The sequence below is a fragment of the Hoplias malabaricus genome, chromosome 5 (genome assembly GCF_029633855.1).
Source record: "Hoplias malabaricus isolate fHopMal1 chromosome 5, fHopMal1.hap1, whole genome shotgun sequence".
Taxonomy (NCBI): domain Eukaryota; kingdom Metazoa; phylum Chordata; class Actinopteri; order Characiformes; family Erythrinidae; genus Hoplias; species Hoplias malabaricus.
In genome coordinates this window covers 48,130,692-48,155,217 of record NC_089804.1, presented here as the reverse complement: position 1 = coordinate 48,155,217, position 24,526 = coordinate 48,130,692, and the positions used below count along the sequence as shown (strand labels likewise).

Genomic DNA, 24,526 nt, shown 5'->3' with positions numbered 1-24,526 from the left:
AGGCGCACAAAAGCAGCATGGTACATCATGGATGTGTGATGTTGACACCACACAGCCAGTGCTGCACCGGGTGTCACAGTGTCACATAAAAGAGCTTGTCGGGTTAACGCTGGGCCCTTTGTCTCAGGTAGAGGTTAGCAGATGGAGCTGACACCATTAATATTTACAACTCCAAATGAAATGAATACATTTCAACTGTCAGTCACGGCACAATGGAGGCAGTCAGCAGAAAAGCGCTCCCTGGAGAGCTGTGTCTGAGGCTCAGGGGACTAATGAAATATTAACATCAAACACTACAAATGAATAAATAACAGCAAATCACTCTGGGAGTGAAATATCTGGCCTGTCTGAGGGTAAACTGGTTTTGACAAGCTGTTTTTTTTTTTTTTAACACTACTCTACATTCAAAGCTAATAATCTATGGAAATGTAGTTTTGCTGTGGGTTCATAGTAAATTAAACAAAGAATATAAGAATCTGGAGCAAGAAATCTTCAAATTTCAAAAAGTATCAATATAAAGATTTTGGGCCATTGACAATATCCAATATTTTTCATATAAATATTTTCCAATGCAAATTTGGATCAGCTCAAAATTTATTTCTTACTATTTCTCACTGACATGTAGATAACTTTCTGGAAATGTTCAATGCTAGCTTGGAACATAAATATCAACATGAATTTTTAAAGCAGAAGATGAACTGTATTTTCAGTAGAAATGTGTCGGTAGGAGAAATCTATACTGAAGCTGATATACATTATTTTTAATTTACAAATCTGCTGATGCTGATATTTAAATATTTATGAGGTGTAGAAAGTGGGACTTCATTTACTTTGAGGATTAATGCAAATAATTACAGTTTGATACGTTTACAAAAAAAATAGTATTTTACAAATACGTTCAGTAAAATAGGCAAAATATAGACATTTGAGCCAAGTGACTTCTGAACTTTCTACTTTCCTGCAGAACATTAAACAGATTGTGAAATATCACTCATTTGTCTGATGGCGATAGTGTTTTCTTACACAAATATCTGCCTGTGAAAAACATTCCAAAATCATTGTGCATCCCTACTTTCAGTGGCACAAAATAAAAGTTCTCCATATGGACAACTTTCTGGAATGTTCAGACCAGATCAAAAAATAAAGCCCAGCGAGGAGCCTGTCCTCACTGGGCCACTTCTGAAGCTTTTCATACCACAGCCACAATGGAAGGATTGTGATCTTTCTTTTTTTCCCCCTTCCTTTTTTTGGGGGTCTATGGGTATCAGGTGCTAGCAGGAACTGGCCTGTCATGCAAACTGCTTAAGCAGAGATGAAATGAGCTCTATTTGACAGAAGATGCTTGTTCTGATTAAAACCAAAAATCCACAACACTCACTTCCTCTCATACTTGGCAAGGAGTTTGGTGCTGAAAGTTATGTCTTGCCTCCCTAAGGGATGGACTTTCATCGGACTCCTACGGCGTGTTTAGTGTTGTGGCGAGGCCACCTTCTCACTAGACACAAAAGAAGCGGCCCGATTTTTTTCATTGCAATGAGTTAAACTTTGTTTTGAGGAAATGTTCTTCTTCCTTCTCTGACCACACAGCCCATAACCCCTCTCCAGCTTGCTCTTCATAAGCCGTGTCATTACTGGGATTCTAGCTATTAGCCACAAATAGCCTGTGAAAGCGCCAGTAAGGGGCTTCGCTCTCTGGAGTCGTCTTCTGCTTTATGCTCATGCCCTATGCTCAGATCTTGCAAGCATGTGCCTTGGATGGCTGCCCCCCTCATATTAGATTGTCATCTGCTACTGTTCTCTGGTCCTGCTGTTCTCGTGGACAACTGAGCTCTGCCTAGTGCAGATTTAGGGACACAGTTCCCATCCCAATGCCTCCTAGGCTCCAGCCCTTGAATCCTCCCAGATAATCCCTTGCCTCTGCAAAGAATTCAGGACTAATCTGCGAGTCTTCTCTCACTCGATGATGAAAATCTGGTTGAATTCCCTCGGATGTCGTGTGGAGTTAATGAGTGTGTCTGATGATGAAAAGAAGATGATGGCTACAAAGTCGTGGTGCAGTGTTACAGCACGCCGTCCAGTGGGAGAAGATAACTAAATGTACAACAGATGTCAAAAAAAAAAAGAGTCTACGTCTATGGTTTTCTGTTGCCAGAGTTGCAAAAACAGACACAATTTTGAGGTCTGAGTGAAGGTAAAAATGAAAAATAGATCTTGAGGTTTCTCTTGGCATTACATTTGAAATGTATTAGAAGACCACTAACAAAAACAGACACAATTCCAAGGCTTGGCTGAGGATAGTGAGTAGTAATCTTGAGGTTTTTCTTGTGACTTAAATTTTCAATAAACTACATGCCAAAAGATGATAGACACCCCTTATAATGAGAGAAGTCAGCTACTTAAACGTGCTCCTACTGCTGAAACAAATACTCAGTTTTACAATATCAGTAGAAAAGCAGCTGAACATGAGCCTAAGCGCTCTAGCGCTAGGAGACCATTAGCCAAAACATAAACAATTGCATGTCCCAGCCTAAGGAAGCTTAATAATAGGCAGTATTTTAGTATTTTATTTCATTTTGATTGCCCAGTACCAATATATTAACACTAACATATACTGTGGTGCTGCAGTATTAATATATTTTCATCAAAATAAGCCTGACTAGCTTAGAATCTGTGTTTGGGGGTGTGTGCACATGTTATGTGTGTGTCTATCTGTGTGCAATGAGCTTGCCACTCTCTGCTTCTATGCTGACTGTCAGTTACAGGGCTGTATCTGTCATTGGGAAGTGCCTGGTCACATGATGTCTGAAGCAGTGTGTCTGTAAGAGTGCGCTCACACTGACTGGGTTTCAGAACTGTGCAGCATTGTCTGTCTGCTTCTTGCCTGCTGAGTACAGCCCACCCTTCCTGCCTGTCTGGGGGCTTCTTTTGCTTATATACTGATAGGGAATAAAAGGAAGACAGTAAACAATGTGGGTGTGGTGTACACTAGGGGTGTATTCTGTCCTTGATTCTATGTTCACAATTCAATATATTCAACATATATATGGATGAAACAATAAAATATGACTGTATCCATGTCATTACACATCTTATTAATGAGTTTAGATCAAGGCAGCTGATGGAGTGGATGGAGGTGGAACATATGATCAAGCTGGATTGAGTTGATTAGTGCTGGTTGGTTGCGCATTTTGGCATTTAAATAATTAAGTGGCATTTGGTGGTGTCATTTATAGTACATCCATTTCCCTGGCACATTGTCACAGTTTTTCATCAACGTAGCTCAGTTTCATGTTAATGTTTCTCCAGAAGATCCCTTTTTTTTTTTCAGTTTAATTCTTGTGCCAGTCTACCTCCTTTTGTCAAAGTCGTCATTTTCTTCATATTGTTCCAACATCTAATGTAAAGCCTTCCCAGACAATAAAAATCTGTTTCTGCAGCAAAAATAGACAAACTCCTTATTAACATCCTGAATAAAATCTTCAATACAGAGTGTAAATGCAAGAAGTATGGTGATATTGTGCAGCCTTCTCTGACCATTTTACTGATATGTTACAGTCAAAGGGGTGAGAAGATATGATAATATAATATCATCCAAATAAAGTAGGTCATAATAAGCTTTTCTGAATGTACTATGGGTACTGTCAGCCATTTCACAATATTACATGTACAGTGCCATTAAGAATAGTTGGTCTCACAACTCCCAAGTGGTGTAGCTGTCTAAGATTTTACCCTTTTGGGAAAATCCAAGTCCGAATCCCAATGATGCTGGAAGTACAGTGTAGATGAAAGGAATACCATTTTCATAGTTTTTGAACTGCCAGCTCAGAGTTTTTTCAACTGCAGGTGCACTGTGTGTATTGAAGTGATCAGATTTCTGTTACCTGATCTAAAAGGACTCAGTAAAATGACTGAAAATTTATTTTTTTTTATTCTACAGAGCTCTATTTATACAAAAAACATTCCTCAGCAGGATGGCTTCAGTGCTAGTTGTGCCACCTTATAACAACATAAACCCCAAGTATCACAAACTCTAAAAACTACAAGCAATTCTCTCCACAAACAGCCACCAGAAAAACTCAATATTATGACATGTACTGTATATGTAGTACATGTACATAGTAGCATTTAGTTTTGCCATATTTGCCACCCATACCTGCAAACTGTCTGTAGCTTGACAGTATTAATTAGTATTTATGCACAGTCCAGTGATCAAGCCCTTCCTCATCCCCACCCCACTGATATGGCATGGTTATTATTATTGTATTTACAGTAGATGTACTGAATGGGGGTTGTCATAAACATAGCACATAGTGTCATTTAAAGTGCCTTCTTATGTTATAACTTATGGCCAGTTGTCATGTATGATGTTTAATAGTGAGTTTGCAGCAGGACGTGGGTAAATAAATATGACACGAGCACCAGCTGCTCACTGAGCCCGTGCTGCTGCCCTGCTGTCCCACACTAACCCTGACCCCTGTTTTGCTTTTCTAACCCCTTTCCGGGAGTGCGCACACATCTCACACACAGCCTCACAGCAGACTTGAGTTTTCTTCCCAGGATATGTTAGTTAGAATAGATCTACAGCTCTCCTGCTTCATATGCTGTACAGGGACATGGCTTTTGGCATATAATTATACATTTGCTGTGTCTAAACCTGTGCATTATTTTGGGGTTCTGTAATGATGTCCAAAAACATAGTACACTATTCTTAGTGCACTCAAACAACCCCAAAATCCACCACAATATGTAGTGTAAAACTGGTGTAGCCTAGCAGATTTCAGATATCCTCAATACATTTATTTGGGAAAAAACTTCATGAGGTAAGATAGCTCACTACCCTCCTGAATTCATTCATCCTCATTCATTCATTGTCTGTAGCTGCTTATCCAGGTCCGGGTTGCAGTGAGTCCTGAGTCTAGGGTTCATTACCACTATATAACAATAAAACCGTATACCATGGTATTTAAAAATGTGGACGGTATCTTAAAATGAGGGTGGTAGTTATGACGTGTGTGTGGTGTGTCAAATTTCAGTTCTGTGTCTTTAAAGGCTAAGCACCACTTAATGGACCTTCATGAATATTTCACATTATTATAATTACTGACATACAGAAGTATGAATTAAAATGAAAATAATTTGCTTTAAAACTGACAATTTTATTAAATTGACGGAAAAACCCGAGCTTCAAATTCAAATTCTTGAACGCAACCGTGACGTCACAGATGGAGACCAACGGTCTTTTAAACTTTATTCCTTGAATTATTAAGAAATAACATGTTTTCTGACTATCAGTAAGCACAAGTTAGGAACTCAGATTCCACTGTATTTATTTGTTTGACACTTTCATATAGCTGGTGCTTAGCCTTTAAAAGTCGGCTAAAATGTTCATGTCCATTTAAGAGAGCCACAGGGAGGGGGCGCTGTTGGAGCTCAATGACTGCTGATGTCATGGTCTGCAAACGAGTGGAGAAAAGCACAAGCCCAGTAGCCCACTGCAGTTGTACATTTAGTGCTGAGTTTGGGTTAAAAGTGAAAGGAATTAACCTGTAAACAGACATAATACTCAGAAAATCCTTCGTTTGACTTTGTGCTCACAGGTATACTGCTTTATCCTCCAAATATGTGTGTTTTGAGCCTCAATTCGCTGAAAAATCTGCTGTGATGTGCTAAACCACAAGTGACCATTAGCGTGCTTCTAAATAGTGTATACAGTCTTATTTAGTTTATTTTCAAACTTTTCTGTTCCTTCAGCACCAGTTGCTAAAATTTGCTCTCCCAGAGCAACACGTCAACACGTGTCGGTGTGCACTTTTGGGCTGTGTTTGTTAAATTCACTCGACTTTATGCTCAAAGATTTAAGGCTCAGTGCAGCCTGACTGGGCACCCCCTCCCCATGGTAACATCATATACCAAAATAATATTTTGAGATGGCATTACGGTATGAAATTCAGTTCCATTAATAGTGCACTATATAGTAAGGAATGTAAGGAATAGGAGTAGTGAGCCATTTTGAACACAACTGTAATGTGGTTTAAATATAAGAATCTGACACGTATGAACCTCAAAATGTCTATTAGGCTTGGCTCCCAGTTATTACACAGATGGAATAATATTCTGAAAAAAAGTACTGGATACACATTATATATTCATTTTATGCAAATAGCTTCCCCAGCCATAGTTTTATGTTCATTAGTGCTCGTGAAAACCTCGTTGTTCACATAATGTCTGAAGCAGAACATATAGTAAATGGGTATATTTTCTATTTTCTTGATTCTCTTTAATAATGCAAAATTTAATAGAGTAATCTGTCATTTTCTCCAGTGAGTCTTTTTCACATTCTGAAACAGCCATAGCCTGAATATGTCAGAGAATCTGTAGTAAACATGTAGCTGCCTCCATATGGGGGACTCACTCTATATTTATTGTATTGAGTTGCACATTCTTTCAAAAAATGTAAACATAATACATAAACATTATGTTGCTACAATACATACTGCTCCTTTAACACAGCAGTCACTCTAATAACACTGTTGAATGAAGACTTAAACATATCTTAGGAATGAGATTTGTCCACAATATTCAACTGTTGTGTAGAGGAGCATACACTATAAAACACATTATACATGAGTGTGTGGAGCTCTCTCCACATCTGTTTACACAGTGCCCATAACAGACCACTCAGTACTCTTACAAAGAGACAATGAGACAACCCAGTGGTAATGAACCGGGTGGAGGTCCCTTCCTCACACCCATTAGTCTGTAGCAGCATAAGAGTGCAGCAGGTTTGCAGTACAAGTCTAATGGATATTAATATTTCTCCTGCTGCTTGCAATGCCGGGGAGAGTTCCTCACACGCTGAAGTAGGCCACGGAAAGCAGTAGGGGGTAAAGAGGGAAACTCAGATAAAGATTCCTCAAAGACAGCTGTGGACTGTGATCTGTGACACAAGGCAACAGATTGCATCAATAGTTTATACAATTACAGGTGTCTAAGCGAGGGGACTGTGATATGAGTCACTGCTATGTTTGATGAAGACTAGAGGCTTTCTGCTATGGCTGTCTCATAGAATTGTTTGGTCCAAGGCATAAGGAAAAACATTTCTAATTACCTTTAAGGCTACGTGTTTTGTTTGTTTTGGTATCTTGTTTTTTTTTTTACCAGGCCACCTACCGGGCCGGCCTAGAAGAGCCATTTTCTGCTTGACTGACTCACTCCTAATATTGAAACGCACATGCGCAAACAGGAACTGTTACTTCAGCCATATTTCACAGAGAGAACTTAAGGTGGTGCTACTACACCGTCTGTTGTTAGTTCAGCCATATTTCATATTTCAGTTCGTGAACAAAATTTGGAACAAGTTTGGCACATTTCCACCCACATAAACTGGTTCGCTAACCAGAATAATTTGTTCTCAGCTGGAACCAAAGAACATTAGGTTCTGCAGCACAAACAATGGCTGAATAATAGGAAATAACACAGGACAGCGCTCTGTTTGTGTGTGTTTCTGGGGCTGTGTTTAGCGGGACACCATGCACGTTAGCCAGAGGCTCGGCTTAGTCTTTGCCTAAAATATCGTAAAGGGAAGTGGTGGCGAGACATTTTCTGATGTTAGTGTGTTTATAAAACTCCATATAGCTGCACACATCCTCCTTAAACTTCACATGCTTTAACCTGTTACACTGAATAAATAAGTAATTGTAATTCTTAAAATCAACAAAATGTTCTTGGTCTTCTTTGTTCTTTGGTTTTAGATCATCCAGTATTTATTTTTAAATAAAATGAACAAGAAAAACACTGATGCCGGTGTTATATATTATGAACAAAACGTTGTTCTCCTTTTTTCATTTCTGCATTTATTAGTCCTGCCCTCCATATTTTCTGTACATCACAATCACATAATAAAAAACACATGTAAAGCTTCTGCAGACCTTCTAATGACAAGGGGTATGTATTCCGGGCTTTCCTGTTTTTTAAATGCCAGAAACAGTCGATATATTGCTAATGGCGGTCCGGCAAAACTAGGCTTGCCTAGTTTCTCTTTGGATTTGACATCTATGCAGTTACTGAATAACAGTCTCTCGTCTTCTTCATCTGATTCTCTTTAGTATCTATATTTATTTTAAATATACATTGTTTTGTAGTTTCACTTTTTTTTTTTCATTAAATCTTGGCAATTACAGCATTATGCTTGATGGATGATGATTGTTGATAAATTCAGTAACTCTCTACGAGTTCACTGACACAGAAGGGCACACTTTTTATCTGTACTTCAAGTTTAGTTTTATACACTATCACACACTTTTTGTAGAAGCCCTAAAAAGCTAAGAAAGCCATTTGGCTCAGTGGCAGTGAGACTACATCTCGTGATAACGCTCTACTCTGATGATGAAACCTTTCAGTAATTGTCAGAACTTTCACACTGTAAAGCCATTTGCCACAGTGATCCCAATTTTATTTCACACAAAAAAATTCCATTTGATCGAATTTGTTCCATGCAGCATACAGCTTTGAACATTTTTTTCTCATTACAGCTGTTTTAATATTTCACAACCTCTGTGTTGTATGAAATGTTATCAGAGAAATAAGGTGGATTGTCATAAATAGTGGCTAAGGATGCTCCAGTGTGGAAACTTTGGGCCACAGCCAATATTTGATATTTAGATGTGTATGTCATAGCAGATGAAGATACATATATATTTCGATGATATAGAAACCTATCCATATAAAAGGACTATGTGTACCTGATTTAACATTGAAATAATTTGTTTAAGCACTTTAGGTCATCATTGCATACATGTGCACTGTTCCAAATAAATATAAGTCATCAATTACTTGTTTGAAAACAAAACAGTAGTAATATTTTTACTATTAGTAAGATTCTGTTATCATTGTGCTTTTTCTCATATATTCACAATAGTCATGCATGCTTTTATTTTACAGACACAACCTGAAACTAGATAATTACCACCTACTGGCTTGTTCAGGCTTGTACAGGCCAAATAATATCCTCCTAAAATGCGAAAACACTATAATTCTTGTGTAATACATGTCTGGCTACTTGCCACACTGATGGTTCAGCAACACCTAAACATACTGCTCCTTTTGGGACATATTAATAAAGAAGTGGTCAGATACCAGTTTGAAAAATTAGCCATTTCTAACCATCACTCTGATGTCAATCGTGTGGGAAAGCAATTATCTGATGATACCAATATGGCTCTGATGTAATTGTGCATTCCCAATAGTGGCAGTAAAATAGCTTCTTTTTAGCATATTAGCATTGTTCATGGGTGCTTGCATTTCACAGGCAGAACCAGAAATCTCACACCAGAGGCTGTAAATCTCTGGAACTGTGGATTCTCTTCTGCCACAGTCTTATTGTCCATCTGCTCCTTAAACTATCGTGTTCCGAAATATAGTACATAGCTTATATATCACCAGGATATTGCTTTACTTGCTCTCTCTATTGTTGTTCTCTGCGGTAGCACCGACATTAAATTCCATCCCAGTCCATTTGTGTTCCTGCCACTCAGCTCTCTGCGCACTCAAGCGTATCCAACACCTCGTGGTGGGCCTCCCTCTTTTTTAACTAACTGTGAAGTGAGAATATGTAAGCTTCATATTCCTCCTGGCAGAAAGCAAACGCCCTGTCATCAATCACAGCCTAAGAGAGGCAGCCAAGACTAATGTTGTACTGTCAGAACCACTGTGGGATATTAGCTTAATAGAATGAGCTTCATTGTACTCGCTTGTGCTCAGTGGGTTTTCAGGGAAGGGGTCTGGTGTGCACCTGCGGAAAATGTGTCATGGGTTTGACTTGCTTTTGTTCTGTGCTATTACTACTATTTACTTTTTTTATTATTGTTTTTACCTTCTTTTTTTGATGGGGAAAATCTTGTTTGCTGTTGATTGATTTGTAATGAAGAGATAAAGGATGTCGTCAACTGGGAGACGGATGGAGAAATCTTAAAAACACTTTATTGATTGTCTGTCATGTTACATGTCACGACCACCTCCACACAACAATTTTCATTTAGTGGTCTTGTATAAATGTCACACTTTATCGCTCGATACGATCGACTTTTCACCAACAAAGAAGTTCTGTCTATTGTACGTGTCAAAGCCCTACATTAAAAGAAATCATCAAAGGATCTCCCAGTGGAAATATGCAGTTGTATGAAGCAAGTAATTGTGTATTTTGTTGATTTTTTTGGGGGGCCTGAAAAATAATGCATCTGGAATTTCTCATGGCTTTTGTCAGTGTGCTCAGATATTTTTGAGTAGTGCTGTTCTCTTTGTGTGACTAACAAAAGTAGAACAGTGAGAGGCCTGACTGCCCAGCAGCACCAGAGGCCCATCAGAGTGCATTGTGATATGCCTTTCAGTCAGTCCATGGGACTACAGACGGAAAAACAGCAAAAACAACATCCTAACATATACAAGATGTTTGCGGTTTCCCTCAGTGGCTAAGCCATTCCGTTCCTAATAACATTGTCAGAACATCAGCTGTAACAATAGGAAATCACAGCTTTGCAGAAAGTTAGCTAAAGTTTAAAGTACCCTAAGTTCTTTTCCTCACAATACCCTTTCCATTTTCTTTACCCAGCATGCCCCTCTGGATTCTTCAAGCCATCCCAGGGTGATCAACAGTGCCTGCAGTGCCCAATGAACAGCCGTACCACAAACGAGGGGGCAACCAACTGTGTCTGCCGCAATGGCTACTACCGCACTGACTCGGACCCTGCACAGATGCCCTGCACAAGTATGTTTATGAACTAAATGCTTTTAAAAACAACATTATGTGACATGCTAATAGAAACGTTGACTAGCAAATTATGTTTAAGCATAAAATTGAAAACTGCACAAAACATAAGTTTTATTTATGTTACTCATTCATTCATTGTCTGTAACTGCCTATCCAGTTCAGGGTCGCGGTGGGCCCAGAGCCTACCCGGAATCACTGGACACAAGGCAGGAACACAGCCTGGAGGGGTGCCAGTCCTTCTCAGGGTGACACACACTCACACACTCACACCTATGGACACTTTTGAGTAGACACCCAGAGGAAACCCATGGGGAGAACACACCAAACTCCACATAGAAAGTCACCTGGAGCGGGACTTGAACCCACAACCTCCTGGAGCTGTGTGACTGTGACACTACCTGCTGCACCACCGTGCTGTTATTATGTTCTGTTTATGTATTATTTATATTTTATTATATTATATATTTATGTTATTAATTGTTAAAAATGATTACTTATTGCAATCTCTGATTAAACAGCCATCCTGGTGTAGCATATGCAGAACGTACCTTGGTGTTATGTAGAAATAAACAAGGATGTCAATCAAATAGAAGTCATTAAGAGGTCAGCATATGTTGCTCCATTATGTGGATATATAATTTATCTTTCAGAGTTAATTGTATTTGGCAGCACAGTGGCACAAAATTGGTGTCACTGATACACAGCTTCAGGGTCCTGGGGTCCTGACCTCAGGTCACGGTCTGTGAGGTGTTTAATGTGTTCTCCCTGTGTCTGCGTAGGTTTCCTCTGGGGGCTCCACTTTCCTCCCACAATTTAAAAGCCCATGTTGGCAGGTAGATTGTGTGTGTGAAATTGTCCACAGGCATGACTGTGTGAGCTACTTTGTGACCAAAAGATTCCCTGTGATGGACTGGCGCCCTGTCCAGTGTGTGTTCCTGCAAACCTTATCAGGATTAAGCAGTTACAGACCATTAATGAATGAATGTTAATGGTGTCCTCAGAGTGCAGGTCACACCCTCTGACCATGACAAACCCTGACTGTGAACTTTATTCTGGTACCAGTACGGGTGGTTTCCTTTGTCCTCTGACCCAGAGAACACATCTAAAACATCTAAAAGGTTGAACAATCATCTTAGGCAATAAACATAGGAATTTATGAAGTTTAACATGATTTAAATGATTTCAAAAAATGAATAAACAGTGAAGTTTACTTTTTTTGAAGTTTTTTGAAGTTTAAAATTACTTTATAAATCACTTATTTCTGCTTATATTTATGTCTAGCATACTAACATACTGGAGTAAATATATGTTTGCCTTTTGTTATTAGTTTAAGCCAAACTAATTACTTTGGATTTTGTGTGCAACCAAAATAAAACGTCCTTTTTGAAGTAGAGATCTCAAAAGAAAATAAAGCAATGTAATCTACAGCCATATCTGTTTAATGTGAAAATCTCTAAATCCGCAAGTAATTCATAGAGAATATGCATAAGCATGCAGTGCAGAGCAGTTTCATCTTCACATGAAGTTGCCCTTTTCCGGAGCTGTAGTTAGTGGACCTGGAGTACTTTGAAAGAGAATGTCACTCTTTGGTGCCAAAGAAAAAAAAGGCTCCAAGGTGATTTGCATAATTCCCTGTCCTTTTTAGGAGAGAAGACGTTTGAGAATAAGGGTAGCACTCCGATACCGGTCTTAATCTGAGTGCTTTAGATGAAGGAAGAGAGGAATACTTTTCTTTCTGTATTGCTTTGCATTATAATAAACACAATGCTCTTTTCATCACATTGCACATTTTAGAGCTAACTGAAAGGCTATTTACTTTGATTTCTTCTTACTAATGGAGCAATCGTAATGAGCTGAGTGAATGAGAGTCAGCTCATAATGACAGAAAAGAGAACACTGTCTTAGTGCACAAGGCATCAGGTAAGCAGTCAATCATATATGGGCTTACTTGTTTTAATGATTTGTATTTCAGTAGTAATATCTAATATCTCAGAAAAGAGAGTAGTTATGCTTTCTGTTTCTTTACATATTAAGAATCTTGTTAAGCCTTTTCCTAAGATTAGTTCTCAGTATTTATGTTGTGATGATTGTATACATTTTACAACTTTGATCTCTTTTACTTAGATTTTTACATCAATTCACATTTATATATTAATAGTTAATTAGTCATTTTCTTTTCAGGGTCAAATCTCAGAACAATAAAAAAAAATGAAGACCCAGGTTTATTTATCATATAAAAAATGTTAGGATATGAAATGGTACACATATGGGCCTTTCTTCTGAGAGAGAACACAGGCTTATGTATCCTAGGCTTGTCACAATAGTCAGTTTTGGTGGTTGATAAATGCCAATGATATAATGATAAGCTCTCTGTTTTTCTCTGGTTTCTCTGGAGCCTTTATGTGGATTTGTTTGAAAACAGGGCTTTTAGTTACGCTTTATGTATTTAGGATATTTAAACACTTTTTATATTCCCATTCTAATGTCTGAATATTTTGAATAACAAAGCTTTTGCTCAAGGTTTATCACTTTTTAAAGGAGTGTAGTTGCATTATTGTGCTACTATACAGAACAGTGTCTGTCAGAAATATTGGTGAATATTTATGTAAACAAATACAATATTAAACATAATGAGAAAAATGATTGAGGAAAAATTCAATAATGTAATAAAGATGACAGGCTTTGTTTATCCTTAAAATTTCTTGAATTTACACATTTTCCAGTGATTATGTCTTGGTAAACAAATCATATGCAGTACCTTTTTTTTCTGACAGTGTAGCGTCTTGCACATTTGAGTGATATGTGAAATGATGTGTCCAGTTCTGTAATTCTGTAATGCTCCAGAGCATTGAGTCATATTTTATAGCTTCTCTCCTGTCTGGCATGGCTCAGATGTGTGTGCATTACTGCAGTGACCCGTAGACCCGCTCCCCCGAGTACAGCTGCATCTCTCCCATAATACCCCATGAGGCTGTTAAGGGTCATGCTGACAAGGCATTTTCACTGTGTTTTCCCGCAGCCGTGCCCTCGGCCCCACAGAGAGTAATCTCCAGTGTGAATGAAACGTCGCTGAGGCTGGAGTGGAGCCCCCCTCGTGAGAGTGGGGGGCGCGAGGATGTAGTCTACAACATCATCTGCAAGAGCTGCGGCTCGGGCCGAGGGGCCTGCACACGCTGTGGGGACAACGTCCAGTTTGTTCCACGACAGCTGGGCCTGACTGACCCTCATGTCCACATCAGCGACCTGCTGGCTCATACCCAGTACACCTTTGAGATTCAGGCAGTCAACGGTGTCTCTGACCAGAGCCCTTACTCCCCGCAGTTTTCTTCTGTGAACATTACCACCAACCAGGCCGGTAAGATACAATACATAATCCAGCTTCTAGCTAAAGAGTTTAAAGTGATTTTTTGGCAGCGAATTACATTTCATTTATCTTCTCCCTTACCCCAAATATAGCTGATCAAGACATGTTTGGTGTCTTTAGTTTGGTCCTGGAGCACTCTTAGCAATTAGCATCAAACAGCACATCTAAATCATCTCACACTTGCCTCAAGTCTTATAAAGACATCAAGAAATCTCAAATAGACTTGCGCACATGTTCTTATTTCTTTGGGTTATTACTCGTTTATTGTGCCTGAGTCTTGACTTGAACAGTCCTGAGAGAGTGAAGGTTGCACACGTTTCCTCAAAGACACATAAAGTCAAGTAACTACATGTTATGCAAGTCATTGGAGAGCTCAAAGTGCTTGGAGGAGAACAATAACGGCCAATTTAGTTTAATCAGCTAACAGATTGGTGTCATGTAGTATCATGCTGAGGGATGGGGGCGAGACAGGACCTTCCTAGAGCCACAGAGACAAAGGTCACTGCTTTCTTGGATTCCCATCACACAAAAGCTAAAACGTAGACGGCTACAACTTTAACATGAAAATTTACAACAATACTGTTATCTTTCCGATTGTTTCTGAAAATGCAGTCGCACACCTGTAAGTCATTCAGATCATTTAGCAACATTGACTGAGGCACATATGAGATAATTAAGACTGTTTAAGGTGTATATGTAGTGTATATTCACTCATGAATCTCATTTTTAGAAAACAACTCAGCACTTTGTTAATGAACTAAAATCTGAGCCCTCCAGACTTCCCATCACCATACATTGATTCATAATTAGCATAGTTTTACCATTGCTACCATTGTTACGACTTCATAAACTGTTGTGCGCTCTCATGTTTCAACACCTAATCATATTTCCCTTTTCCTTACATATGTGAGAATGGAGTGGCAGTTCACACTGTTCTCATAATATTGCCTGGGGTGTGGATTAGAAAAAAGTCAGTAGAATGGAGCAGTTCAAAGAAGCATAATAGAGTTTAACAGAGCATTTTAATGAGAGCTCTGCCCCTGGTTGTAATGCTGTGAACTCACTGGCCCTGGCACTCTAGGCTGTGGCTCCACCGGTGTGCCTGTCAGCCCACATTACTGCCTCACTGCTGCTGTGAAACTGCACCTCACACTACCAGAGAGAGAGAGAGAGAGACAGACAGACACCTCACACTACCAGAGAGAGAGAGAGAGACAGACAGACAGACAGACAGACAGACAGACAGACAGACAGACAGAAACAGAGACAGAGAGAGAGAGAGAGAGAGAGAGAGAGAGAGAGAGAGAGAGAGAGAGAATACTGCCAGGGCCTAGTAGTCATACACAGCCAGGACCAGAGGCTGCTCCAAACAACACTCAGGGACATATTATTTATTATATTTGCTAGGAAAAGCAGAGAAAGTAATCAGTCTTGAGGAATGCTGAATTTGTATCTATAAATTACAGACAGGACTAAGGAAGATTACAAGAAAATAAATTGAATATTTTGTTAGAAATGACCTCAAAAAAAGGTTTTTATGAATTTGTGAAGTTGCTCAAAAAATTCATATGTTGTGAAAGCATGTCAGCTGTAGTATTTGATTGCTGTTAATGCTTTTTTCCCTTTTAAATAGTTGATTTATATAATTGAACCATTTAATCAATTATTTTTTATAAATAAAATTCAATTTCCACCTATTTTTGAGGTCAGTTTTTGTGTTATAGATTTTAGTAGTTGTAGTAGTTTAGATTTTATTAGTGTGTGTATCTGCCTTGTGCCCAGTGATGCCGGGTAAGCTCCAGACCCACTGTGACCCTGATCTGGATAAAGAGGTTACAGTGAATGAATGGATGAATGTTATAGTGGAAATGTGTATGATTTACAAAAACAAGCAAATGTTTGTCCTAAAAATGTAGTCAGCAAATTAACATTTACAAGTGTGTGTGTATGTGTGTGTGTTTGGATTTATTGATATCAAATAATGTATTTTTTTATTATTATTCTTTCTGCTTTGTTTTGCCATGGCTATTTTCTATGGTGGGATTCTCATCCCCCCCTCATACCTAATTGATTACTTCCAGGTTAACCGTCTAAAAATATACTTCTATTCATTCATTCATTATCTGTAACCACTTATCCAGTTCAGGGTTGCGGTGGGTCCAGAGCCTACCTGGAATCATTGGGCGCAAGGCGGGAATACACCCTGGAGGGGGCGCCAGTCCTTCACAGGGCAACACAGACACACACACACACACACTTTTGAGTCACCAATCCACCTACCAACGTGTGTTTTTGGACTGTGGGAGGAAACCGGAGCACCCAGAGGAAACCCACGCTGACACAGGGAGAACACACCAACTCCTCACAGACAGTCACCCGGAGCGGGAATCGAACCCACAACCTCCAGGTCCCTGGAGCTGTGTGACTATGACACTACCTGCTGCGCCACCATGCCGCCTTACTCCTATTCATATTACTTTTTTTTTTTTGTGCTAACTACAAAAGCACAAATAGCAATATCTAGCACTGACAACATCATTTTCCAAATCAGTGTTTGCATGCTTATCAGAGTCAAACTGCATGATAGTAACCAGTGAGGAAAAAAAAAAAATCTTTGCTTGCTAACTGTTCTGCCATGGAGAAAATGCTTACTGCTTTTAGTTCAGCCATGCATAGGGTTTGTGTGTAAATTGCTATTGATTACTAGTAGCACAACACAGCTTATTCAGTTTATTACACTCTCTAGAGCTAATTCACAACACGGCTAGATTTTATATGTGCTGTCAAGCATAAGATTTCAGGACAGTTCAGAGAAACTGATTATAGGCAATATTTATTGCTTCTACGTTGTATCTGTAATATGCCTGCAGTGTAGTTCATGAAATCTGAATAAGTTCCAGCTTTAAAACTTAACGTTTCCTCCAAAGTACATTAAAACCTCCCATATGTCCATTTTGGGCACATTATATAATGTGTAGGTATATACAATAAAGTCTTCTTTATTGGAAATGGTTTAAAGCTTGATTAAGTAGGGTATTACTTTGTCATTCACCGCAGTGGAAAGTCTCCTGGTGAATAGAAAGATTCTCAAATTTTTACCAGATGGAAACTCTCATAATTGGCTCCTCTGGTTCTCCTGCAGAATACCGCAAGGACACATGAATTTGTGTTTTTTAATGCTAAAGTGCCGCTAGGTTTCTCATAAATTGAAGGCAGCGAGAGGAGGCGAGTGACAGAGTTCCGCTTACGGCTCTCATGGAAAATGGATCACTTCAGTCGAGCTGAACGAGTTGGGGAAATATGAAAGCTCTTAGATTTAACACTGCATACGTGTGGTGCTTTCTGTCCCTGAAGAGCTGCCATTTCAACTGCTTCAGAAAACATGAGGAAAGCTGAGAACTATTTGACTCAGATGTAGAACTGAATCCCATCCATATGGCTCCCCTACAATCTTAACTTACCATTACATCAAATGTGTTTCTTTTGTGGAGCTCACTTAGAGTCTCCATTTCCATGAGTTTAACAGAATTTGTCTTGCCAGAATGTGTTTAACTTGGAGGCGGACAATTTGGCAGTTCTTTATTGTTATCATGGTTATCATGTTAACGATTTTGCTGCGCTTAAAGGACAATGAAGAACAGTGTATTTCATTATTTTAAAGGGCATGATTTTATACACATATTTATTTTATACACACATTTATTGCTGTGCCCTGTGCATAACGCTGAATGAAAATAGTTGTACACATAGTTTTTGATAAAAGTACTGAAATGTGACATTACTATCCAATGGTGTCTGCATTACAAAATATTGTAGCAAGCCTCAGTAATTAGGTCAGAAGAAACAGCCTGTCTGCTCAAGGGAGCTCTGCATCATGCCCTCAAATGAGAATAGTGAACAAGGGCACAGACCAAGGATAGGCATCAACAGTGAGGGGAGCCTTTCCCAACGTGTTACAGAATGGGTGAATCGGCTCGTACACACATCTCACCAATCGCCATGCATTCACACGCACAAAACACTGCAACTAACCCCAACACATCAGCCCCAAAGCACATACCTCCATTAAACATGCCCAGCATAAACCAAACAATGCAAGAGGAGGCAAAAGGCATGCTGGGAACTCACCCCACAACTCCTCCTCACTCTCCGCAGTCTCCCCACTCCCCATCTCCAAAATGATATGATGTTTTTGCCATATTCCCCAAGCCTACGTTAACTTGTTAGATTTGTGCATCATACAATTTCCATTTGCACAGAGGTAACCAAAATAATCCCTTTATTAGACATGTCTAGCCTAAATAGGAAAGCAGTGCTGCACTTGAATGTCCCTGGTGTTGAATCATCAATATTAGTTTGGACCTTAAATTCATTCATTCCATCATTATCTGTAACCGCTTATCCAGTTCAGGGTTGCGGTGGGTCCAGAGCCTACCTGGAACCATTGGGCGCAAGGCAGGAATACACCCTGGAGAGGGAGCCAGTCCTTCACAGGGCAACACACACATTCACTCACACCTATGGACACTTTTGAGTCGCCAATCCACCTACCAACGTGTTTTTTTTTTTCAAGTCCTGCTCTGGGTCTGTGAGGAGTTTGGTGTGTTCTCCCTGTGTCCATGTGGGTTTCCTCCGGGTGCTCTGGTTTCCTCCCACAGTCCAAAAACACATGTTAGTAGGTGGAGTGGCAACTCAAAAGTGTTCATAGGTGTGAGAGTGTGAGTGAATGTGTGAGTGTGCGTCGCCCTGTGAAAGACTGGCACCCCTCCAAGGTGTGTTCCTGCCTTGCGCCCAATGATTCTGGGTAGGCTCCGGACCCACCGTGACCCTGAACTAGTCTGTTTCCTTCAACAAGAACTGTGTCAAACCATACATACAACTATTCAACAGTTTGGAATCATTTGTCTTATGATTAATAAATACAATAATATTCAATAATAATTTATAGAGTGTAAGTTGAAATTGTATAAGTTAGATACCAGAAGCATTTACAAAATAATTGTAGTAATTGGGTCATTGTAGCATCATAACAAAATCATTTTGTATATAAGTGTTTCCAAACTTTTGAGTTATGTTGCTTTGATCAGAAAATATAGCAATGTAAGGAAATAAAAATAAAAGACAATAATGCTGTAGTTTTAAATGTAGATTTGAATGGAAGGGAATTCGTAATATGTTATATACACTGAGAAAACCCTCTTTTTTACTACTATATTAACTGTCAAATCATCAGGATACAATTCTTTAAAGTGTATAGTGATGGAGACCCCCTTCATCAGTGCTAGAATTTTCATGGAACTCAGGGTGGAAGGAAAAGACTACCAGCAATTGGCCTACTGCTTGTGCATGCTCTGGTGTGTTTAATATTCCTGGGCTCTACTCAGCAGCCTCTAGAGCAGAGGGAGGTTTACAGCCTGAGGCTTGGAACTCCCAGCACCATCAACCAATGGCAGAGAAACACCCCTCTAATTCTTGCCAGTGATAAACATAATTTACAATCTATTGGCACTGGAATGGTCATTGGTATGTGTTTAACAGGGATACAGGTGCATAAACTGACTCAAAATTCGTTCTCTTAATATCATATCAATAAATATAATTGCTTGAGAACATCTGGGGTCAGAAAACACTATAAAGTTGCTTGACCTAAAATCCTGATTATGGTCCAGCCACAGTATTTGTCTGGAAAATATCATCCCTTGTCTGCCTACAGAAAATATATGCACTGTGCAGACAGGAATGCCCAAGCAAGTTCCCCTGCACTCTGCTGCCCACTACTGTTCCAACTGGATCATGATGTTCGCTGTTTCTGCCTTAAAGCATACAATGATCAGAGTAGTCATTATGTGGAAAGTGAATAACCTCACTGTGGTTATTCATCTTTAAGCCTCTGCCCCTTTGGCTTCTCTGAGACAGAGAGTGAAATAAGGTGCTACTGCTTGCAGAATTCCAGAGTCTGATTTATTTACAGAAAAGAACACTTACTCTTTAATTTGGTCTAACATTAAGACTCCCTTGTGCTCTACACAGGGCTGAGGCCAGAGAGTCAGGTGTTCCATATAGAAGTTCACTGTGCAAAGCAGAAATGTAGACTTCTGTACTCTCTTATGAAAATACAGGCTCTTTGTGCTTGTTTTGTTGTGAAAACTGAAAATCTCGGCGTGGTTCATCATCACTGTCTGAAACCACTTATCCAGTTTGTGGAAAAAATAATTTTTATTTCTTTTATGAAATAAAAAATTGATATACGGCATGGTGGTGCAGCAGGTAGTGTCGAAGTCACACAGCTCCAGGGTCCTTTCTGGAGGTTGTGGGTTAAAGTCTCGCGCTGGGTGACTTGTCTGTGAGGAGTTTGGTGTGTTCTCCCAGTGTCCGTGTGGGTTTCCTCCCACAGCCCAAAAACACACGTTGGTACGTGGATTGGATAGGATTATTCAAAAGTGTCCGTATGTGTGAATGTGCGTGTGTGAGTCCCTGTGAAGGACTGTTGCCCCCTCCAGGGTGAATTACTGCCTTGCGCCCAGTGATTCCGGTTGGGCTCCGGACCCACCGTGACCCTGAACTGGATAAACGGTTACAGACAATGAATGAATGGAAATTGACATAATATGTTCACTCTGTAGTCCATAAGGTCCAGCTTTTTTTAATTAATTGCTTTAATTAATTTAATTTAATATATGTCTGTTAGAGGAGAGTTCACATCAAAACAAACCAGCCATGGATTATTAAATACCTCTGAAAGTGCTCTATGACACCTGGTATCAAGACCTTCATGTCCTGTAAGCTTCAAGGTGCGGGCAAACATACATGGATTTTTTTTTTTTGGCATATCCCGCAGCTACTTGAATGGACTGAGAGTTAGGGAACATCCAGACCAATTGAACACCTTGGATTTTTTTTGTCTAGAACTGAGAAAAGGGGTAAATAGGTTTTCACAACAGAACTGTGAAACAGCAAACAGCAGAACTGCATCCACCGGACAGCTTTCTTCCTATAGTGCATCCTGGTAAAATCTATTTCCTAACACACACACACACACACACACAGCTGTCAACATGATGTAAAAGAAAACATTCTTTAGATCAGGTCAACGTTTCCATTTCTTCATGGTCCAGTTCTGATGTTCACATACCCACTGTATGGCAGGGGACAGCATGGGCACATGGAATGGTCTGCAAGTAGCTGCATATTCCTTTCTTAATAATAAATAAACAACTTGTATGCATCATTTCCAACCTCCCATTATCATTTATTTTTTGGTTCATAAAAATTCAAAAGAGAAACCCCATTTGTGTGAATAAATAAATGTAAAATCAAGTTTTAAAAAATGTTAACATGAAAAAAAAATTGGAAGAGTATAATTATTTTGTAATTTAAAAGGAATTGAACTCCAAGAGGACAGCATGGTTCTGCAACATGTAGTGTCACTGTCACACAGCTCCAGGGATCTGGGGATGTGGTTTCGAGCCCTGCTCTGACTGACTGTCTGTGAGGAGTTTGGTGTGTTCTCTCTGTGTCTGCGTGGGTTTCCTCCAGGTGCTCCGGTTTCCTCCCACGGTCCAAAAATACACGTTGGTAGGTGGGCTGGCGACTCAAAAGTGTCCATAGGTGTGAGTGTGTGAGTGAATCTGTGAGTATGTGTCGCCCTGCAAAGGACTGGCGCCACCCTCCAGGGTGTGTTCCCACCTTGCGCCCCGTGATTCTGAGTAGGCTGCAGATTCACCCTGAACTGACCCTGAAATTACCCTGAACTACATAAGTGGTTACAGACAATAAATGAATGAATTCCACAATTTATTTTACTATCCTTGAATTCAAATTTTCTCTCTCTTTCTTTCTTTCTCTCTATCTATCTATCTATCTATCTATCTATCTATCTATCTATCTATCTATCTATCTATCTATCTAACAGCTCCATCAGTAGTGTCCATCATACACCAGGTTAGCAGAACAGTGGACAGTGTCACTCTGTCTTGGTCACAGCCAGACCAGCCCAATGGAGTCATTCTAGACTATGAGCTGCAGTACTACGAGAAGGTACCATACACCCACCCACATATTAAATCAAGGTGCATCTGCACTGTGGTATTGGAACTAACGCACTGATGAATAGCATGTATTGTCAATGGTGTATCATGACTGTGATCTGAAGTACATGAAGGAAGACCTTGGTGAACTGATCTCTTCCAGAACATGGCTGAGTTGAACTCGTCTGTGCTGAGGAGCCAGACAAACACAGCGGTGGTCCGTGGTCTGAAGCCAGGGACTATATACGTGTTCCAGGTGCGAGCTCGGACAGTGGCTGGATTTGGGCGCTTCAGCGGGAAAATGTACTTCCAGACTATGACTGAAGGTATGGTTCTGTGTCAAGCCTAAGAACATGTTGAACATCTTGTATACGTCGATTTGTCACATAATTTGAAAATAGCCATTGAAGACTTTATAAAGGATTAAAATTAGAAACATATATATAATATCAGATCTGTCAGCATTTGTCCACTATTAGCTTTAAATATATCTTAGTATATCTCATTCTTTTTTGGTAGATTTGTGTTCTGTTTTCACAAAAACCTGCCAGGGTAATTTCCCAAACTTTCCAAGTCCAGTCTTAGAAATTGGTTGTAATTTCTGCGTGTCTAATTTGAGTAATTCCTACAATTTTTAATGATGTTCAAGTCTAGGATATAGCACAGCTAGTCCATAGTTTTAAGAACACCAAACATTTCTTTGTTTGCTTTGCAAATGTCCCTCTTTTGTGTCTTATTTATAATAGCCTGACACAATGGCTATTATGACTGTAATGTTGCGTACAGAACGCGTACCTAATAAAGTGGCAGTTCAGTGTATTTTCCTTTGGTTTGTGCGTCCATTTTTAGCCTCTGTCAACATAAACATATCATGTGGCATCTGGACAGCAGAAAGCCATTAAATCTTTGTCAATGATTAGTTTGATCAGTTGCTGCTGTCTGGCAAGCTAGAGCATTGCTGTTCTAATCCTCTGCCAGTCACTGAAATGCCATTGACTTCATTCGGATGAAGCATGTCAATAGATGTGAGTGCCAAGAGCACAGCCAAAAACAGATGTCAGCTCTCCAATCCCAGCACGCTCCTGGTTTTCCAAAAAGTGAGCAGCATCGCACTGCACTGCCACACCACTGGCATGTCATTGCTACTTTTACTGAGTTCCTTTGAGCTAAAAGAAACCCAGTATTTGCCATTTGGCACACATATAGCTCAAGAGAGTGTCAATAAAAAGATTTAGTGGTGTGTCTGGTAATATTAGTAAATGCCAACTCTCAAACTGACTGAGGAGGACTTTTCTGCCAGATTCTCTCACGGATGTAACTGTAAGTTAATGGTATATATACTGGTGCATTCAACTGAAGCGTGTTGACTTTATGGAGTGTTAATTCTTCAACTTGACGTCTGGCTTATACTGTATTTATTTTTTCTTTGTGTGTGTGTGTGTGTGTGTGTGTGTGTCTGTAGAGGAATATAACTCTAGCCTTCAGGAGAAGCTGCCTCTCATCATTGGCTCTGCTGCCGCGGGATTTGTTTTTCTTGTCGCTGTCATTGTGCTCGTCATTGTATGCAACCGGTGAGTTATTCTAAATCCTGTCTCGGAGAAGTCTCAAGCCATGAAAAATTCACATGGCCTTATTCAAGCTTCCCTCACTCTTCTGCTTTGTTTGTTTGTTCATCTGGCTATATTTCTCCTCAGGAGAGGTAGCGACAGGACAGATTCTGAATACACAGACAAGCTTCAGCATTACACCAGCGGCCACAGTGAGTAAAGCTCTGTCCCAAAGAGAATGCTCCCTAGTGTAATCATTCCCCTAGACAATATGTAAAACCACTTAACTCCCCAAACTAACTTAGAATTTGACATCGGAGCTTGTTATTCCTCTGGAGGACAAGTGAAAGCCAGTCACTAAATTGAACAAGAGCATAACATTCTCCCTAACATAGCCACTACATTAGGACTTTTGCAACAGGTTAGGGATGCCCTTTAATCTCTACAGTCTCAATCTATCAGGGCACAGATTGAGCAAGATTTTTTGTGGTCAGTGTTGACACAAATACATTATTTGTCGATGTGTTTTTGGACGCTTCATTGCACTGAATCATTGCAATGCTTCAGTCATTCACATTTTTAGGAGGCTCTGCTTGTCTTACAAATGGAGATAAACATTTCACAAATGGAGTTAGCACATGTTTAAATGGAAAGGCAGTGTAATAAACAGAATAAATGAATTGGTAACTGCTTTATTTTACACAGAAGGCATCAAACAGTGTCATTTCCAGCTTAAGAGGTGTTATATTATTTCAGATGTATGGTTCTCCATAGTAAAGGACTGTCAATAGAAGAGGACTACTACAGAGCAGTTGCAAAACAG

The 24,526-nt window shown here is 39.6% G+C and overlaps 1 protein-coding gene across 2 annotated transcripts in view; it reads left to right on the top strand.

Annotated features, from left to right (window-relative positions):
• ephb2a (eph receptor B2a) overlaps positions 1-24,526 on the top strand; it is a 65,862-nt gene that overhangs the window by 33,001 nt on the left and 8,335 nt on the right. For both annotated transcript variants that reach the window (XM_066670296.1, XM_066670295.1), the window contains exons 4-9: positions 10,607-10,762; positions 13,785-14,120; positions 22,042-22,166; positions 22,320-22,482; positions 23,619-23,727; positions 23,851-23,915. In XM_066670296.1, coding sequence (XP_066526393.1) covers positions 10,607-10,762; positions 13,785-14,120; positions 22,042-22,166; positions 22,320-22,482; positions 23,619-23,727; positions 23,851-23,915 — 954 coding nt within the window. The remainder of the gene's footprint in view (positions 1-10,606; positions 10,763-13,784; positions 14,121-22,041; positions 22,167-22,319; positions 22,483-23,618; positions 23,728-23,850; positions 23,916-24,526) is intronic.